Genomic DNA, 21,228 nt, shown 5'->3' on the forward strand with positions numbered 1-21,228 from the left:
AAAACTAGAGCTCAAACTTAACCCATGATATTGAATCTGCTCACTTCAACATCTAGAACAGTTTCTCCAAAAGACAGCAGTGGTGGGTGTGTAACTGAGAAGAGAAGAAAATACAGACAGGCAGAGAACTTGGTTTAATAAAGGGACAGAAACTGAAAAATACAATGACAGTGCAGGAGAGAAGGGCAAGAAAACAGAAAATATTGGAAAACAAACCCTAATACTTATCAGACTTTTCTGTCCCCATAAAGATATATAGGAAAATACCAATATTAGGCACCTTACCAGTCCAAAACTTTATAACTGATTAAATATTATCTCCCACATGCATGGTAATTATAAATGTATCATTTTTCCTGCAATGCATAAAGCTTTTATTCCCAGTTACTTTTATTCCCAGAATTCTAATGGGGTTTCTAAGTATATTTCCATTGTAGGGCTCCCTCAGAAATGAGAGAATAGAGGTAGAACAGAGAAATTGAAGTATGTAAGAGGACACTGTGGACAGAAAAGAAGCATTTTTTTAAAATAAGTGAAAATTGTGGGGTTTCTTATTTATACTATAGATGCTTAAGTGAAGTGGAGGGTAGTTTATATTTACCCCCAACTTATAGCTGAGTCATTGAAAAATTCACTATGCTCCTGGGGCCGCAGAAAGAGTAACTCACAGCTGTGCTACTTTCCCCAAGAGCTCAAAGAACTGTTTAGTGATGCACGTATCTTACAGATTAAGTAACTTTCAGTGCTTTATTACAAATTGTGTTAATTTGTGTTTTATGTTCTCAATGTATCTTAAATATGGAATCTAAGATGATATTGTTGATGTTCATTTTTACTTGTGAACAAATAAAAACAAACATGCCATACTGCAGCTATTCAATTTTATCTCAACAGATATCTGTTTCCAAATCTCTTATTCTCATATTGTCAAATCAAAACTGTTATTTGGCAAAAACGGGTTCATTTATTATTTGGCTTTCAGGCAGGGCTGACCTTGTCTCTAACACAAAAAATTCTCAAGAGGAATTTAAATTATATATTCAGTCTTGTCATAATACAGAGTTTGCTATCTAAACATCATTTCAAGATGCACACGTAAGAAGGATAATTAACTGACTATTTGTTACCAAGCATCAGATATACAGTCCTAGCTTTGATATCCCATGCTTCAGTTCTGATACCTTACAAAAAAGGAACTTGGATTTTGGAGCTTTTGCAATAATATATACTAATTCCCAATCTATATAACTAACCCTTCCAATATTTCTAGACATAATTACTTAAATGTCAGCAAGCCTATTTGTATGAAAAATGTCACTGTGAAATAGGAAGAAGGCAATGACTGAGCAAACAGCAATTTGTAGAATTCAAAGTTTTGACAAAAATTTTTAGATAGTTTAGTAACGTTAAAAAAAAAATCTTTCTAGGACAGTTAAGTATTGTCTATTTTAGCACAGAAATTCCTCCAGTTTTGAAAATGGTCACTTTAACTCCTCCTCATAATACTCAACATTACTCAATGCATTTGCAGAAGTGAACTGCAAAATATAGGGGAAAAAAAACGATCTAGTTAAATACTGAATCAAATTTATGGGAGCTCCAACTTAGTCTGATACAGTTGATACGTATAATTACACATACGTCTATGTGCATCTAAATATTATACCTAGATATAATTCAATATTCAACAGACACTTATTAAGCACCTACTATGTGCAAGGTACTGTGGTAGGCACTGGGGAAGGGAAAGTGTGTATACACATACATACACACACACATAAACATACATGTATAAATCCAGATCTGGCACATTTTACTTTAAAGTGGGCTTTGGGAAGAGTAGCAGTGATGGTGTAATAACAAGGGAAATGAAATAAACACCTTGTTCAGTATACCACTTACAGAAATGTAACATTCTGTGATACTCCCCCTCATCTACCCAAAAGGAAACAATGGATAAGAGACTAAATGTTTTAAATGGGACAAGAGAACTAAAAAGTGATGGGGAGTCAAAAGAGTGATAGTATCACAGAAGGATGCATGATACACTGAAAGAACTGCCATGAAATGCATAAAGCATCAATTAAAATAAGAAAAGCAAAATGTTATTTTTGCCTGTGAGACAAGATAGAGCTGAAGGAAGTGAACACAAAAAGAATTCTTTCAAATCCCTTTCCTTTTTGCACTGCAAATAATTCCATAACACATTCAAAGCTCTGAAAAAATATGCATTCAAGGCTTTAAAAAAAAATATGCAGTATCAAAAGTTTTAAAGCAGATTTCATTTGTGCAGTTTCCATTTTCTGCTTCTTTTAAGAACAAATTTTAAAACAAATTTTCTTTACAGGTTATTTAACATTAAGCATATACAATCCACATATAAAAAGGGTTGGTTTATTGTAGTTCAAATACATAAACTGAACAATTCAAACATTTCAAAATTAAACTTTAGAAACACAAGTTTAACATTCAAACAGGAGTATAGTTTACAAGGATTACCCAGAAGGGCAATTAACTCTCTAATCCAGAAATTGATAAAGATACTTCTATGGTGAATAAAAATGTGTTTATACAACCGTCCTGTTCTGGTAAGCATTGTTATAGACTGTGTTTCCATATCCAAGAAGAAATTACCAGAAAAATCTTCACTTAAAGCAACCAGATTTTTGCCTATAACTCAGAGGGATAATCAAAGCACATCTGTGAACAAATTCAAACTAAACTGGTCTCTAGAGACTTGGGGCAAAAGCAGGACCATTACAACATTCTTAGCCTCTGCCAGCTGAGAATTTAATTAACAATGTTTTTCTTTTACCTGCTTTACAAAAACAACTTGGGTCTGCTCCAAGTTTGTGGCACTTGTATCTTACAAGTTCAGACCATAAACCACTCCTTGGGTCTTGCATATATAACACTGCTAGGAAAAATGTCATCAAAAATCACTGACTTCCACACCTCATATAAGGATAATCTTTAGTTTCAAGCTTTTATATTTACTAGAGACAGTCTAGATGTTTGAGTATGTATGTCAGTCATGCCACACAAAGAAAAGCACAAATATTTCCAGAGTTCTTTGTTCAAAAACCATGTTCACAAATGCCGCTCCTTCCTCCGCTCTTCAGATGGTTTTGTAATAGGTTGACTCATATATGTTTATGTAAAAATCTGACAGGTGGCTCATGCAAGCATTTTGAATTAATAGATACCCTTGGCGTGAAGAGTTATGTCAGAATTATTTTGTTGATCGTCTTGTAGGTTCTGAGGCTGTTGGAGGTGGAGGTGGACCTCGTCGATCCAGGTCATCAACATATGCCACAATGAGTTTGCGCCTCTCCTCTGGCACACAGTCAAGTACCAAATATCTCTTGTCATTCTGCAAAATCTTTTCTACATCTTTCAAGTGCTGATCAGACTCCTGGATTAATTTTTTGGATCTGAAATAAGAGAAAAAAGCCCAAGAATTACTGACTGCTGCCCACAGGCCTTTCAGAAATGAGCTGGCTATGTCAGTCTAGTTCCTAATTGTGTTTCCATATTTTAAAAAAAGAAAAATTTCACTGCAGTGGTCACCTTTGTAGGTCATCTCAGCAAAGACTTCAAGGAGTGAAAGGGCCTCAGAAGCTGAATTACCCTCCCACCCCTAGTGGTGGTCCCTCCAGATCAGGGCTGAGGGTGGGTGGGTAAATCTTGCCCGTGCTGTACCTGTTCTGTGGATGAACAGAGGACTTCAGTCTGCGGGGCTGCCAATCCCAGCATCTTTCACAAGCTTTCACTTTCACATCTTTCACTAAATTAACTATAAAAATGTAGAAAGAAGTCTTACTTCACATCTAATTTAAAAGCCCAAGCTGATGCAAAACATTAAGGACCCTGACCAAAAAGTCCAAAAGCCATATCAAATGACAAAATACCTAAAAACCACACCCTCAGCACTACCTATCCTCCCATGCATGTACCCTTAAATCACGTTCCAAATAATTTTTTTGAAGGAAGCCAGGCAGAAGCATAAGTACAGCGATGCTTCTCTGCATAGTGATTTCTAAATCAATGTAAAATGTATATTTTACTAATAACAATTACTGAGGGGTAAAAAAGAACTGAGCACGCTGCAGAATAATCCAATTTAAGACACTGATTTTACATTTTATGTACTCATTTTAATAAACTCAGAAAATTGTTTTCTCTAAGAAAAATATTCTGTTGAGTCTAAACTGATGACTTCATAGTTTTAGAATGTTTCAGCTATGTTAATTAAGGGAAAAAAATTACTTCATAAATAATGTGGGGGAAAAAAGTCTCTTCATGGGATGTGGTTTTCATAATGTAGTTGAATGTAACAGATAAACTGTTGGGTAAAAATAAAGATCACTTTTTAAAGACACTGGCTGGGAGGGAAGGGGTGGGGCTAGACAAAATGAGAATGAGTATCTGGGCCCTTTCTTCCAAAAAAGAAAAAAAAAATTATGCCCACAGTTATTGGATCTAGTTTTGAGCATCTGGCCTCTTACTCCTAAAACTTAACATGTCAACATGTGTGTGAATGAAAAGTTTGATTTGGCCTGTTCAGTAAGGGCTAGTAAAGACAAAATGGTCATTGATATGAAACAATTTGTTGCACACACCTGTATGTTATAAATTTGGTCTCTTTCAAAAGTGTCCTGAAGTCAGCTTTGGCAGTAATATATTTGTCTCTGATGTACTCTTCAAATTCCCTTTGTTTTTTCTGTAGGAAGATAATTCGTAACATTAAAATACTTGGCAAATGATCCAAAAGTTTATGAATTCCATCATTTCAATCAATCACTTTACACAACAAATTGATTTAATCATAGTAAAGTAAATTACACCTAAATAAAATCTAGAGGCTCAAAATTCTACACATTTAAAATTCTCAAACATTAAAACTCTACATAGTGGAAAGAAGCAAAAATATGAAATAAATACCATGCAATAATTAAATCAATACAACAAATATTAATAAAATGTTACCATGACACTTAATAACACAAATATGCATATAATAAGCAGCTAATATTTGCTGGACTTATATTGGGCATAATAAGCACTGTTAAGGGATATACGCGTTCAAACCACAATCTATAATAGTACACATAGCTTAAATCCACAGAGGCTCAATCCAAGAATTGAAGATTTTTATTCAAAAAATTTCCACTGTATATTTTATCATTAGATGAAACTACAAACAGATTACGGATTAAAATTAAGATAAAAAAAACACTTCACTAACAAGCACCATCATCAACATGTTTGGCAATAATACTATGTGATAAGGCAGCCTAAACTATAGACTCAAATCATAAGCAAGTGGTAGTTGTTCAATTAATATTTATAATTGTCAGCGATTACTTACAAAATACTTAACAAATATCAACAAAAATAAATTTTAAAACTCACTCTGTCACTGGAGGAGAATTTAATGCACCGTGGATCTTCCTTGATAATTTTTTTAACTTCTTTCCAAGTGGATGTGAGTGTAATCTTTCAAAAAGACAAATAAATAAAAATATAAATGTGGCTTATTCTTTATGGGGAGCTCAAACTGCAGCCCATATGGTACATAATATTACACACTGACCTGAGATCTCTTGTAATGCCCAAGCGTAACAGGACTAGTTAGGGACAGTGAGGCAGCTTTAATGCAATTTCTTTTTGTTGGCTTGCCACAAGAGTTATTTTCATGGCCATATTTTCAAGGTGGCCTAAGGCATTTCACCTGCAAACCCTGCATTTACATGGGCAAACATCATAACTTTTGAAGATACCATTCACCAAAAAGAGAACAGTTACTTAGGAGCAAGACCGGGATAACAACGTGCACAAACTGCAGGAAAATGGGCCATGATATTGAATCAAAAATAGAGAAGGGAAGGACATCTAAGTCCAAGAGAGGTGATCAATGATCACAAAAAGGATATTTTCGTTAACTATGGGAACAAACATAACAGAGAAATTTGAAAAGAAGCTAAACACAATCTCTGAAAGGGGCAATTGAGTAAAAATTACATTTTTCTAAAAAGGGGAAATGGAAAAGGGAGAAGTGAAATAAAAGAATTTAAGGAAGTAGTAATAAAAATTTAAAGACCATAACTGTCAAAATTTGTATTTCCTTTTTTCAAGTTATTTAGCTATTCTTATCTAGAATAAAACACAACAAATAGATAAGAATCCATCTCTTACTGCTGAAGTCTCATCCAGAAGTTGTCTAAAGTGTTCCCTCTTCTTTTTGGTAAGTGCTTCAATGTGTTCATTGAAAAGCTTCTCTTTCTCTTCTCTTTCGAGCAAAGAGCCAGATTCCCATCGATGATCTTTTCGGAGAGTTCTCCGAGTATCAGACCATGACACATCTGAAGAACGAACCTTTAAGGGAAAAAAAAAAGGAATTTCACATTTCACCAAACACAGATACCTTTTCATATTTCATTCAAATGAACATCAAGTTGATGAGCCTAAAGAAAATGGGAAACTTCAAATGCAATATTTAAACACCAAGGTCATTCAGAAAATAAGATTAAGACAACACATCCTATGAAAAGGAGACATCCTTACTGATGATCAGTGGAATACTTAAATTACTTCATGATTTTAACTAGTTTCACTACTTCTATTGCAGACTCCAATCTCCTTAGTACATGACATCTCGAGGAGTCAAAAACAATTTATCTCCCAGTAGCCAAATTTCTCACCGTGGCTTTCTCCTACCTGCATTTTTATAAACTGTAAAACTCAACATGTCTCTAAAAACACACTCCTTTTTTTCACCCCAAACCTAGCCCATATTCAAACCTCCCCCACTTTCTCTTTACACCATCATTATCCTTCTCATTACAAGGGTTCACAACCTTAAGAGTCATCTGTGACTTTTCCCTCTCTCAATCTCTATTTCGAATCAGTTGCCAAGTTTTGTCAATCCTACTTCCATAGCATCTCTCACACCTACCACCCTTTTCTTTCCCTTCACACCATCTACACCTTAGTTCAAATTCTCATCAACTCTTGTTAGACTACTAATTGTCTCCCCTGACTCCAGTCTCTTTTCTCTCAAATCCATTCTCTATACAGCTCCCAAAATGACAGGCTTAACACATCTGACCATGTCACTCTACTATTCAAAAATCTTCAACGGCTCTCTGTTGCCTCTAGGACAAAATATAAACACCCCAGTCTTCCATTTCAAGCATTCTACAATCTAGCTCTCAACTCTCTTTCCAGTTGTATTTCATATTACTCAACTTCACACTCTGTTCCACTCACACAGGCCTTCTAGATACTCCCTGTACACTAAATACTCCATCTCCCACCTGCATGTCTCTGTACAAGTAGTCCCCATGTCAAGAATGCAATCTCTCCTCACTTCTACCTCCCTCACTGAAAGTCTAGCTTCCTTCAAAACACAGTTCATATGCCAGCTCCTATACAAGGCCTTTCTTGATCCTCCAGTTGTTAGCACTTTATCTCTCTTAAAATTGCTTTGTACATACTCACTTGTGTACAATGTTGAATACCCACCAAGGGAATGTAAATGTAATGGCAGGGACTGTTTCATTGTTTGCCTTTGTTTTGCCAAGATCTAGATATGCCTTACACATAGGAGACTCTGCATAAATGTTTGTTGAATTGAAATGGCTAAGATGCTTCTCACCAGGACTATAAATGAAGACTTTCCAGCTTGATGGGCCTTGTCAGAACTTACACTCCTGATCAAACAGCCTTCAAAAACAAGTCGTAAGTTCTAAATGCTATTAGTGTTGCATTTAAAAATATGAAGCGTGGCACAAGGTAATATACCAGATTAAAAGGAATATAATATACACCCATTAAAACTCTTCCCCAGTGTCTCACTATCACATGGAGATAAGCCTGCAGTCTTGAAAGCTGTATCAGCAGAGCTAATATTTAGGCAAGGTCTTACAACCAAGGTGGGAAGGCTTTGAGTAAAGAAGGACCAGCCTACCTAAGTTTACAGAACAATAAATTTTTCAGCTACAGTATCTCTATTTCTGAAAAACTACCTAACTTATAGATAGGTTACTGAAGGAAATACCTCCGCTGATGAAATTGTGGATCCTTTCAGCACTAACATAATAGAGTACAATGCAGTGGAATTTGCTATAGTAAATCACTTTTTCAAAGAAACAGTAGGTTTTTCAGCAAAATCAGAATAAACCTGCTTCAAGACACCAGTACATTATTATGTAAAATTAAGAAATAAAAACACAAGAAGCATTCTCAACAAGCTGAATACCCTGAGACCTACAAATAAGTTTTTGGTAACTTTCCTTCAAAAGACAGAAATCCTGGCCTTTTTTTCTCATTAATACTATTGAACCCTATGTAAGAAAAAAAAAAGGCAGTAAAAGCTAATACACAACTCCCCTGTTCATTAATCCTTTTATGATCTCCAAAAATTTTATCAAACTCTTGATTCCCCAAAATATTCTAGCAGAAAGTAGACAAATGGTAGGGTATAGGGCTGAGGGAGCATAAATAAGAATTTTTCAAGTACTCAAAAAACTATAACATGATACAATGCCACTTAAGCATCACTCTCAACCATCTGGAAAAATTACAAAGCTGAAGTAACCAAAACTGCCTCTGAAAATGAGCAGCAACCAAAATAATCAAGAGCTGAAAATACAACAGATAATATATAAAAACATCACAAGATCACAGATGTAGAGCTGGAGGAGAACTGAAAAGCCATCTACTACAACTTCCTCATTTTACAGATAAGAAAACTGAGGCACAGAAGGTTAATTGACAACTGACTTGCCCAAGGATACACAGGTAGTGGCAAAGGTGAGATCTGAACACAAATCCTCCAACTCTAAATCCAGCATTCCTTCCACTGTGCCATACAGAAAATGTCAGAAAAGAAAAAAGGTAGAAAAAGAAAATGAAAGAGAATAGTAGATAGCAAAAAGCAGAAATGGTGATGGGAACAGTAAAAGATGAATAATGGGGAAAGATTTATAACAAAAAACAGTTAAAAAAAAAACAAAGTTTGATATCAATAGTATTATTTTCAGGGTTTTTTTTGAAAAATGATTTATTTATACCTATTTAATTCCTGTCCAAGCTAGATAACTAACATGTAACTAACCACCTTACATTTATATATGGTTCCACAAATAACTTACCAACTTATACAGTTAAGCTTAATATAAAGTAAAACCTAAAAAAGGTTCACAGAAGTAACAAAGATTTTTAATAAGTGAAATAAAAGTGAGTATCACACTTACCATATCAGAAAGAAGAGCCTTAAAATTCTGAATTGCTTCTTCACGTTTATGTTGCTCTCTTTCTCGATCTATTTCTTTTGTTTGTTCTGAACGAGCTTTTTGAACCTCTCGCTCTCGTTCCCGTAAACTTGCCTCTATTCGGGCTTGCCTCTCCAGTTCCTTTTCTTTTTCTGAATCTAAATTCTATAAAAAGCAAGATTATATTTTCCAACAACTCCATTAGAGTTAACTAGCTTGTCAAATATTTCTTCAAATTCAGTTCTTGTTAAGAATGTAAATTTCCAAAATGCTTTTCAAAATAAACTTCTATGATGAATTAAAGCAGTACTGATGAACACATCAAATTTTTTTTTTTTACCATTTAAGGATATAAAGTATTACAAATACATACATACTGTACCTTGGCTATTTTTTCAATATACTGTTTAAAAAGGTCTTCTCTCATTGATGAACTATCTACTGCTTTGTAACGTGGGTCACTTTCTACTTTGTCCTTTACTTTGCTCCATCGAGATTGACTATCCAAGTGGTGATTAGATAGTAATTCAAAGAAGTCTGATTTGATCTACATTTTAAACAGGATATGAAATGGGGAAAGAAAAATAGCACACTGTAAGGAAATTAATTTACTAATAACTGCTACTTGAAAAAATGCTTACTTACCTTAAAGATGAGAAATATGTAAAATCTTACAAAGCACCTGATCTACAGTTGGCTAATTTTTAGGAAAAGAATAGCAAATTTTTTTATTTATAATTTTTTAAGTTTTCCAAATCATAAAAGTTCTTGACTAAGATCTACCAAAGAGAAGATGAATTCTTTCTTTGGTGAACAACATTTCAGACAAAGGAGGATAATTTATTATACAACTATAATTTTATGTCTTAGATGTTTCCATAAAGTATGAATTTACTTTGACCTAGGATTGATTTTTTGCTAAATCTTTGTAATGAGTTGCAGCAAAATATTTATTAGTTTCATATAATAGTAATGAATGCTATTATAACAAGTAACATATTAAATTTTTCTGTTTTTTAATAACAACAAGGAGGATAAGTAAATTTCATTAAGTTTTGCAGGCAAAAATCCAACAGAATCATCATGTGCTTAAGATTCTTAAAAAGAAATGTGGTAGATAGGGAGGGCAAGGGAGAATACTGAAAACTATATTTATATCTTGATTCTAAATAGCAAGCACAAACCAACATTTCCAATATTTATGTTTGCCATAATGTATCATTATATTAAGAAAAGAATGTTTGGATTATATTTTTCTCCTTACTAGTCACTATATGTATTCTTTTATCACTACTGCAACTCAAAATATATCATGAACTAACTTTATAAGATACCACCAGATTAGACCAGATACTAAATGACAGTTTAACCTTTAATATTGCTACAAAGAAAAAAAAAACGAGGTATGTTTATGCCCTTAGGGGGAATTATATGCCTCACTTGGTACTCTCATTCTGGACATCATTCAGAACAGCTTATATCTTTTAGACAAAAGATCTTAAGACTCCCTTCAGAATCTGTCAACAGCAGGTATACATCTCCCCCAGGTATTAAATACGCTGCCTTCACATCACTCTCAGACCCTGTTGTCCCAGGGAATGAGAAATCAAGAATGGAGTCAGACCTATTTTATCACTATATAGAGACATGTGGATACAAAAATAAATTAAGCACTTCCCACCACCCTATTCCAAACCCATCACCTCCACCCCACACTCTCATTTATCATACCACAGGATTCAAAAGGGAAGCTGATGTTAGTCTATTAAACTATGTGCCTTTCTGGACAACTGAAAGGTTCCAAGACTCTTAAAACAAACTATAAAACAGATTTTTCTATGTAATAGAGTGAATCAAAAGATAGAACCAATCAGCTGCAGGCATTTCTACTACAAAACTTGACTCATAATTAGGTTTAAGTCAATCAGAACCATTAAAGATCTTTTATTCAATAGAGATCAAAAAAACATTTGATGATACAGCTTAGCAAATCACTGATGTTCGTCTAATCTGCCTTGAATCAGACAAGATGAATATAAAACCTCTGCGAAACATTTCACTACATGAAAGCTGTCTTTCCAAGTAAAATAAAACATGCAAGCAGTATCAAATATGAATCTTTCTAAGCCATAGGAATTTATACAAATTAAAAGCATTTTCAAATAGCCTAAGTGAAGCCTATAAAGTAAGGGTATTTTTATGTTTTTTTTTAAATGCGTGATATGTAACTAAGAAATACTGCAAACTATTTGCAATAAAATTCCACCTTCCCTTCACAGTAGAATTAATTTTGACTGGTTTATTCTAGATACTATTCCGAGGGAAAGAATTACTTAAATAGTTGGTAAAAATTACCTATTGTTAGCTGTGGTTCTAAAACTATGCTTTGACATCCACTCAATATGCTTCCTAGTAACACTGTAATGAGTTCTCTCACATTCTCCCCTAATTTTTTCTTTGAAAACAGTTGCATTCCTAGCATCTATTTATTTGAGGAAGGAAAGACTCTTTTTGCATTACAATACCAGTAGTATTCATTTACTGAGCTGGAAGACCTAGAACAAATCTCTGACTCAAAATGGAGCTGTTTTACAACATGATGGAGAAATAGCATATCTGAAGCAGACCCACAATTCTAGAGGTAGGTCTTCTTAAATGAGATATACTGTTGAGTAAGATTTACAAGCCAATTCTTAAGCCACAATTTCACCAAATTTAGTCACTTTGTTCATAAACAAGAACTCTAAGGCAGCTGTTTCTTCAATTTCAACAACAACAAAAAAAAACAACTGCCTCAGTAATAATTATAATAATAATAAAAAAGCATTTATTACATTTTAAGGGCATTTCCACAAGATTTAAAAAAAAAAAATCACATCACCATGATGCCTATTACTTATAGAGATGCTGAAGAGATACTTCTAGTCCACAAAGCAAAATGGACAGCATTCGGAACTATAGCTCTTTTTTTAAATTATAATAAAGAGTCTATATAGGAGCATACTTTCCATCAGAAATATAATATTTCTCAGGAATTCTAAAGTAAGGCCAGAGTATAAAACATGGAAGCAGTTTTTTAAATATGGCTGTTTTAGCTATCTAATATAACATTTTAATGCCACAAAGGTAAGGAACAGTCATAAGACCAAGTAAAGTTACAAATGATTATTGCCAACATACAAATTCATGTTACTGGTCTTTTTATTCAAAAACATAATAAAATTTAGAGTGAAAACAGATGTTCCCATGTATTTTTAAAAGAAAAATGTCAAAGTGGTTAACAAAAATACTCAAGTGTTTACTGACCTCACTTTTCAAAATATCAAAATGAAACCTACTGTATTAAAACCCTTACTTTAAAGATTTCTGTGTAGAATCCACAGTTAATAATTAAATTTGCAAACTTAATACTGGCTGAGAAAGCTTCACTTCATCATTTGCTGCCTTATTTTTAATGGTACAAAATCAAAGTTAGAATTTAAAGAATTAAAATTTTAAAAGCAAAAGAAAATAAGGCTGAAAATATTTTAGGTGTATTTAGATGTAACGTCTCTTTAATATTTTTTTTTTAAGTTAACACATTCTGGGCACAACTCTCATCACTTCACAAGGAAAAAAACTAAAAAAATGTAAAGTACCGGAACTGCGGGAGGCTAAAGTCACCACACAGAGATACCAATTCTTTCCTCACTAGGGAATCCCATAATACTTTGCGTGTCAGTGATTGACAGCTGTCAGACTGAACTGATTGACAGGCCGCACAGCACAAAACTGTAAAATCTATCCACTTGTTATAAAACAGAATACATAAAATGGTTACAAAAGGTTTTTAGAAAAAGAACAGTACTTTTAAATGCAAAAAGAAACAATCAACTTGTCTAAGAACAGTCATGCAATATCAAAACAGTTTATCTTTTCTTTAACTCATGAAATTGACTATTTCTAAAATTCAAAAGTAATTTAAGAATTCCATAGGCATGGTTCCAACAGTATATAAAATGTTTATATAGTATGTAATTATGTATATTTCCTCTGGGAAGCATAATCATTTACAGAAAATGTCAATGGTAAAAGTACTGCTGAACAGTTTTACTCTGACAGAAACTCAATAAAACAGCTAATTAGGAAGACTCAAATAATTCTGACGAGTAATTTATCTAGAATTGTCATTTAAATTACAAGTATACCATTATCATACTGTCTTAAATATTACATATCAAAGTATTATTTCCTAGAAGCAAGGCTGCTTTCTTCTCATCATCTCCTAGTAGATCAAATTTGCATTACTTCTGCTTTAGAGAGTGTTAGCAATTTCAAATGTCAAGAATGATTAGGCTCCAGAGGTGATTTTTCTCCATTCACACAACACACAGGGACATTAAGGAGAGTGGCTGCATGCTTTGATGGTACGCTACTGATGCCACCTCCCTGCCAGTCTGCCTTCCCAGTGGGGAGCTCTTGCTCCACACTTGACATTGCTGTCAAATGACATTTGGAATTCATTGAAATTTAATGGTCGACCTTTAATTTTGATAAGCAGTAATTTATACGTAATATATGTTTACTGAAAGATTAAGAAGTCTCTAAAATGCTACCTTTTTTCACAGGAAAGAGATAAAGAAGTTCTTTGAAATTTAAATGTTACCACTTACAAAGAATTCTAAAATTGCATTGCTACCACAGAGTAAGCAGGCATGAAAATAACTAGTTCTGGGTTTTCCAGGCCAAAAAAAAAAAATTCTCATTTTCATCACCTTAAAAATGTCACTATTTGCCTTTAAAAGACTAAATATAAGGCCAATTAAAACAACAAAATATAGCTCACTTAGAAGTTACTAATCTATGCAATTCTACCTATAAGGTGATCAAAGACTTATACAATGAAATTTTAGAAGATAACAAAAAGTCAAACTGAGTTTGTAAAACTGTTGAACTTATCCCATAAACTGAAGTATTAGAAACCCAGCACCAGCTTAGTCACTATCCATTCATACTCCCATCAATCACACCACTGGAACTAAAACCACCTTACCTTCTCACCTCTGGTCTTCGAATCTTCTTTTTCCTTCTTTCTTGCAGCTGCTACAAATTCATTAAATAAGGCCTCTCGATCTTTCATCTTTTCAATTGCTTTGAATCTGGAGTCTTTAGCATGCTTGGCTGCAAATTCACTAAAAGTAGCTCTGTAACAAAATGGCAAGTGTGCTAATTTGATAGAGCTGTTTTGCTGGTAGAAAGGTAGATGAGCAAATGCCAGCTTTCCTGCAAGAACATACGCCAGAGAAATGTGGTCCCCAATATCTGCCTATAAGTAATAAATAATAAACACTGGGGTACCAAAAGTAGTAAAGAGCTAGACAGTAGAAATGCTGTTAAGTAAGTATGTACTGTTCAAGCATTAACACAGAGGAAAAGAATGAAGCACATCATAACAAAGGACATGCATTCTCACAAAACTTGCTCAAAAGACTGCTCAAAAAGCTCATAAGATGTTAAAGCTGGAAGGAATCTTAAGAGATCAGCTGGTTCAGTCCCGCAAGTTTACAGATGAGGAAACTGAGGCCCAAAGAAAGAAAGTACAGAAAATAAGCTGGACTAAAAATAAAAAGTAATTTTTGTATCTTATATACATTTAAAGAGGACTGACATGAATTTTGAAACCTTCACCTTGTAGCAAAGGATAGAAATTGGAAAAATGTTTTTATAGACAACACTGCAATCATCAACCTGTACAGGTGTAAAAAAAAAAAAATGCAGCTTATACATACTTCACTGACAGCCAACCTGACTTGGGAATGGCAATGAGAAACTCAACTGATGATAGAATTCTAATAGGATAATAAAATTTATTTTCCTTTATGCACAAAACTAAAAAATCTATTATATCTTATTATCAGAAAACTAATCCTATGACTTGGTTGGCTAATTTAGGAATCTGGATTCTAAAACACTAACCAAACATTATGAATCCCATAATAATTAGCACAAAAGCTAAAATTTCAACCCCTTTCAGAGCCACTATGAGATTCTAGTAGTCTTTCACGTACGTGGTAATTTTTTTTTTTTTTAACAAAACACTAAAACACATTGTATGATTCAATTTTCAACCACAGGACAGGATATAAATCTGGTCTGAAAAATGAATATGATGTATTTGAAATCACAGTAAAGTTTTAATTAATTTAACAAAGATACGTTGCAGCATAAGTTCACCTTTAATACACAAGAACAAACTGCTTCCTGCTCAGAGAGATCAGAAAAGGAAGGGACAAACACTACTACAAATTAAGAAAATTAATTCTTTTATAGTTTAAGATTTCAATACTTATACAACTTTCTGGAACACTATCCTAATTGTGAAAAAAGGTAGGAGCACTATAATTCCCATGATGATGTTTTTAAACATCTCAGAAAAAGGATCATTTTAAAACAAACATGGAAATCACCATTGACTCAAACCTGAACTATCCAAGAGGGATTATCAATTACCATCTTCTTGGAAACTCTTAGTTAAAATGACACTACGCTCTGCATTACAAAGTACGGGCCATGCCCCTCTAAGGATTTTCTAGAGAACAAGGCAACTGAGATTTTCTTGGCTTATTCTGTTAGCAGGCCCAACAGATCCTTTGAGGAATGGAGTTAAAGGGACTAAAATATCATCAATTCAACTTCTCCACCCACAAGTACCACCCCATATAGACTATAGCTTTTGCAGAGGAACCAGGATAAAGGATAAACAGTCATGATCCAACATGCAGACTTCTTTTCTTCAGCTGATAAGGAAGTTATATCAATGTTATATCAATGTTATGTGAGAAAGGACAGGCACTGATTTTTCTGTTTGTGAAGACAAATTATTACACCAATGTCCTGAAGCTATTTATGTCATTCCCAAAGTATTACTTCTCCTATAACCAAACACTTCAAAAGCAGCAAAAGGCAACATTTTCTTATCCCACATTATCTTATCCATTCTTATCTTCCTCTCCTCCCCTCTAAGGATGTTGATTATAAAACTGTTTACATCTTATTTAGTCGGGGGGGGGGGGGGGGGGGCGCAGCTAAGTGGCGCAGTGGATAGCGCACTGGCCCTGGAGTCAGGGGACGTTGAGTTCAAACCCGGCCTCAGACACTTGACACTTACTAGCTGTGTGACCCTGATCAAGTCACTTAACCCCACTCCCTAGCCAAAAAAAAAAAAAAAAGATTTTATTTAGTCTCCATTTTCACCTTTCAGCATTTCATATCTAAGGAAAGAAGTCTGGCAGCAACTAGTTGAGCATTTAATTTTTGTTAAGTTATCTTCCAATAAATCTATATATTAGTTATTTAGAGATACTTCTAATTCTGATACTAGTGCTCGAATTCATGACTATATTTTAAGTAACAAACATAGATCATTTAATTTTCTTCAGCATAAAATGCATAATCAATATTCTGTTCACAAATAACTGAAACGTATACATCAAACCCATGACATGAATTTGAAATTAAAAGGTCTTCACTGAATGTTTTCAATAATAAACACTGTTTCACAACCCAATAATTGTACATATCTTAATAAATAAGAATAAGATTAATGTGGGGTATATTTCATATGGATTAAAATTATTCCTTTGAAGAAGTTCTAAAAACCCAATAAAGCACTTTTCTCAGCAATGATAATCTACATATATCCATATAGTCAGCAACTGAAATTCCACTGTACATACAATAAAGATGCTTACATATCTCCTAAAAATTCAAAATGTTTAAATTTCGTAATTCATACTAACATTTTAAAAACGATACAGAAACAGAAGAGGATGATAAAACTCTGTTCTCTTCCAAATGGAAATGACCCACATACCTTGGATTAAACTTTGCTTCTTCCATCATTTTCTTGAAATCTTCCTTTGCTTGCATAATTTTGTTTTTCTTTTCCTTTCGTTCTTCTTCTGCTCGAGTCTTCACATATTGGTCAAAAACCTGTAAGAACATTAACCAATTGGATAAATAAAACATAAATGTTGGTAAGAAAACCATCAAGCTAGCTGATAAATCATTTACTCCCGCCTACTGATGCCTCCAGTTACTAGTGCCATCCTCCCAGAAATTATTTTGTTTTTAATTTTCAATGCAAATGCTCTTCCCCTTACCCCCAATAAACTGTAAGATCCTTGAGGACAGGGGTCATTTCATTTTCACTTTTGTATACCCAGCACATAGTACATCCTCTGGCTCACTGTAAACACTTGCTGAATGAATAAATGACAAAACTGAACATAACATGGCAGCCTCATGGGAGTACTTCAAATATAAATAGAATGGAAGAGAGTGAGTAGACTAAAAAATGCACTTTCACAAAAATGAAACTGGATTGGGAACTAAGAACATAAAACCTTTCTCAGTCTTTATTATGTTGTCATGTACAAGAATATGTAATAAAGGAATAACATCTCATAACTCTTTTCGGATGTTTTTGCTTTCTTTTTTAAACAAATTAATACAAGATAAAGTAAAAACTGTCTGAAGATGTACTTTGGGATTAATTATATAAATTCACTATATTTCATCAATTTACCAATTCCTGCATCAAAGAAAATATTAACATTATTTCCTAAAACAAGTGAATTTCAGTGCGGCAGAACAAACAGTATATTAAATTTGGAGACAGGCAAAACTCTCACTGCTGACATATTACTCATGTTGCATGGCCACCAGTCACTCAATCCTTTTCTGAGACTCAAGTAACTCTAAGACTCTAAGTCCTTGATGAAATCACAGGAATTCTAGTAATATAATATTTGGCTACTTGCCTATATAAACATTACACTACATTATATATACATTATATATAAATTATATATAAAACATTAATGCCCAAAAGAGCAAAATAAAAGTCAGCCTGATCTGGCAGAAAGAGCTAAACTAGACATCAGCAGAGATGGGCACTGATCTAGGCTTTGCTGATGAGAGACCTTGGGCAAATCACCTGTCTTGTATTTTAGTTTCTTCATTTGTAAAATGAGGGATTTGGACTAAGTAAATCTCTAAAATTAGAGGCAGTTGGTGGTGAAGTGGGCAGGGTGCTAGAACTAGAGTCAGAAACTCCCAAGTTCAGATCCAGACTCAGATACTTACTTCTTTGCTGTGAAACCTTGGGCAAGTCACTTTAACCTCTGCCTACCTCAGCTTCCTCAATTATAAAATGAGCATAATAGCACCTACCTCACAGGGTCGTTCAGAAGGCCAAATGAGATATTTGTAAAGTGCTTGGCAAAATTTAAAGCACTATGTAAATGCTATCAAGGAGGAAGAGGATTAAGACACTTCTTATGTTGTATGTCTGTGAAATCTATGTGACTCAGGGAGACTTACATAGTTTAGAAAGTTTAAAACCTAAACTGTCTTGAATTTGAGATGATGAGTTTCAGACAACAGTGTGATTTGAAATACCATGCCAATGTCTGATACCTTGACTCTTCAAATACAATCATACTTTAAGGTTATATTATCACTAACTTTTAACTTTACTCCTAAATAGAAAGGACACAGGAGAGAGGAGGATAGAATATTTGTATTCTTAACAGCAAATACATTAAGTCTTTCCAATCAGAAATTATTATATGACTAATACTGTTTTAATACTTACATTTCCATGAGTAGAACTTGTAAAAAAAACCATACAAAGGAAGATTCCAAGGGGGTTGAATTTTGTTTTATGTACATCACTGAATAATCGAAATGTATAACACATTTAACAACTATAGGCACAAAGCTTTTGTTAAAAGTGGAAACATATCCTAGGAAGTTCTAGCAATAAAGTCATATAGCTACTGGTTAAAAACAAAAACTCTTCCTGGAACATAATTTCAATACTACATTTCCAAAGTTCCCTCTTACATCTCCAACATTTTGCTCTCTGTTAAAAGCATTTAAGTCTGGGGCAGTGGATAGAGCACTGGCCCTGGATTCAGGAGGACCTGAGCTCAAATCCGGCCTCAGACATGTAACACTTACTAGCTGTGTGACCCTGGGCAAGTCACTTAACCCCACTGCCTAGCCAAAAGAAAAAAAAAAAGCATTTAAGTCCATGCCTGAGAGAGCAAAAAGCTGGCTTCCATGAAAAAAAAGAAGCTAGGTCTGCATATATGGTGGCACAGTAGTTCAAAGTACAATTCCAATCATAATTATTTGATAAAATGATTAATGGCAGTAAGGCCTACAACACTGATACTTCACAAAACTAAAATGGTGGGTATTTTTAATGTTAAAGAGAGCAGTATTGGGAAGATCCATTCAAGTATTATAATGGGTAGGAAAACATGTTCAAATGTTTCTTAAGACAAATGAAAATGTCATCAAAACATCTGTCATAAACACATCATAAGTGGCAAGTTGCTTCTACCAGATACTTCTAGTCCATACAATGGCAGCGAACAAAATGTTAACCATCATAATCCATCTATCATGTAAATGAAGAGAATGATTCAACCTAAGGGTAGATTTGGAATAGTACTTATAAATACAGCCTGGCTGTCATAAAGAATCTTAAAAATAAAATATCCAAATATTTTCGAGGAGAAATTCCCACAGGCAACTTTCCTATTAAAAAAAAAAACCTACATATATGTATAATCTTTCTTGTGGGGAGGGAAGGGCAAGAATTGTCAGCACTTTTCTCTGGGAAAATCAGAGAAGGGGGATACAGAGATTGCTTTAAATCCCATTATTTTAAAATTTTGCCTCCTCTGAGGGATAACATTTAAATGAATCATAATTTCCATTTACCTGTTTCCTCTCTTTAGGATTAAGAAGTAAGTAACGTGGATCAAAAACTATCTTGTGCAGCTCTTTCTCCCATGTTGAAAAGGCAGAAACCTTTAAATTAAAAAAGAGGTATTGCCTAATCATTAAATTTGCTCGAAAATATAAAGGTAGTATAATTTTTTCTTGAAATCTACAGGACATCTGTTTAAAAAGAAATATGACAAAAACCATACCGAAGTTTCCATCACTAATAAATGACAAGCAGTGGGAGGTGAGCAATGGTAAATTTCTCACTAATTGGCTCTGAACATTTCTATATAATTATATAGCTGTAACACACACCTAATTAAAATAACCACTACTGGGTGACATTTTAAAAATCAGTACATCAGAAAAGAGCCTTGAAGATTTGCATTTTGATTTCCCAAGCTTGCTCCAATCTTCTACAGAATAGGTAATGATTTAAAATTGAACAATTTTACTTAGTCAAATTAACTTCTGAATAGAACCAAAAGGTTAAAATTCCTTCTCAGTTAAATTCCATTAACGAAACTTCATATAATATCAACAATTCTGCTCTAACCAGAACTCATTACAATTAAGGTCCATCCCTTCAACTGATGCTATTATTCTGAGGTTAATACCATTCTTAAATAAAACTTTTGATATTTTAAAAACCTAAAGTGAATAAAAGTTTTTTTAAAAAGTATATAAAAAAGGACAGTAATAAGCATTAAGTTAAACAGACTTGGCCATGAAAAAGTGCTTTCAGAAAAAAAATTATGTGCTATGTTTTTTCCCCTTCTCCCCCCATCCCCAATAGGATCACTAACCTTGGATATGACCTTTTAGCAAGACATATTATATTACTTATACAAAACAGAAATATCTCCCCCAAAGATTGTTTTCTGACCCCTCTCTCTAGAAGCATGTCCTTGAACTGCTTCATTCGGGCCTCCAGAGGGACAATGGCCCTTTCTCGGGCAGCTTTAATTTCGGCTTCCATGGCAGCCTCTTTCTCCGAATCAATGTCTTTGTTATCATCTTTCCTGTAAGAATGCAACATAAAGCCATCAACCAATAAATAAATTATTCATTCAGAGTTAAGAAGGGATAATTCTCAAATAGAATAATTTTAAGACTATACTTACTAAGAAACAAAACCTTTCTTAGTTCAAATAAACCTATCCTAGGT

The 21,228-nt window shown here is 33.8% G+C and overlaps 1 protein-coding gene across 3 annotated transcripts in view; it reads right to left on the minus strand.

The window, feature by feature from the left end:
• Window positions 1-2,378: 2,378 nt before the first annotated feature.
• Window positions 2,379-21,228, minus strand: part of TCERG1 (transcription elongation regulator 1) — a 61,317-nt gene continuing 42,467 nt past the window's right edge. For 2 of the 3 annotated variants that reach the window (XM_027841905.1, XM_027841904.1), the window contains 10 exons: window positions 20,947-21,082; window positions 20,055-20,144; window positions 17,131-17,249; window positions 14,311-14,461; window positions 9,661-9,825; window positions 9,261-9,443; window positions 6,199-6,378; window positions 5,416-5,499; window positions 4,623-4,723; window positions 2,379-3,434 (listed from right to left, as the gene is read on the minus strand). In XM_027841905.1, coding sequence (XP_027697706.1) covers window positions 3,233-3,434; window positions 4,623-4,723; window positions 5,416-5,499; window positions 6,199-6,378; window positions 9,261-9,443; window positions 9,661-9,825; window positions 14,311-14,461; window positions 17,131-17,249; window positions 20,055-20,144; window positions 20,947-21,082 — 1,411 coding nt within the window. In that variant the 3' untranslated portion in view covers window positions 2,379-3,232. Of the gene's footprint in view, window positions 3,435-3,702; window positions 3,797-4,622; window positions 4,724-5,415; window positions 5,500-6,198; window positions 6,379-9,260; window positions 9,444-9,660; window positions 9,826-14,310; window positions 14,462-17,130; window positions 17,250-20,054; window positions 20,145-20,946; window positions 21,083-21,228 lie in introns of all 3 variants that reach the window. The other variant, XR_003567290.1, reaches the window with a different exon arrangement.

The sequence above is a fragment of the Vombatus ursinus genome, unplaced genomic scaffold (assembly GCF_900497805.2).
Source record: "Vombatus ursinus unplaced genomic scaffold, bare-nosed wombat genome assembly UNPS02014863.1, whole genome shotgun sequence".
NCBI classification, from domain to species: domain Eukaryota; kingdom Metazoa; phylum Chordata; class Mammalia; order Diprotodontia; family Vombatidae; genus Vombatus; species Vombatus ursinus.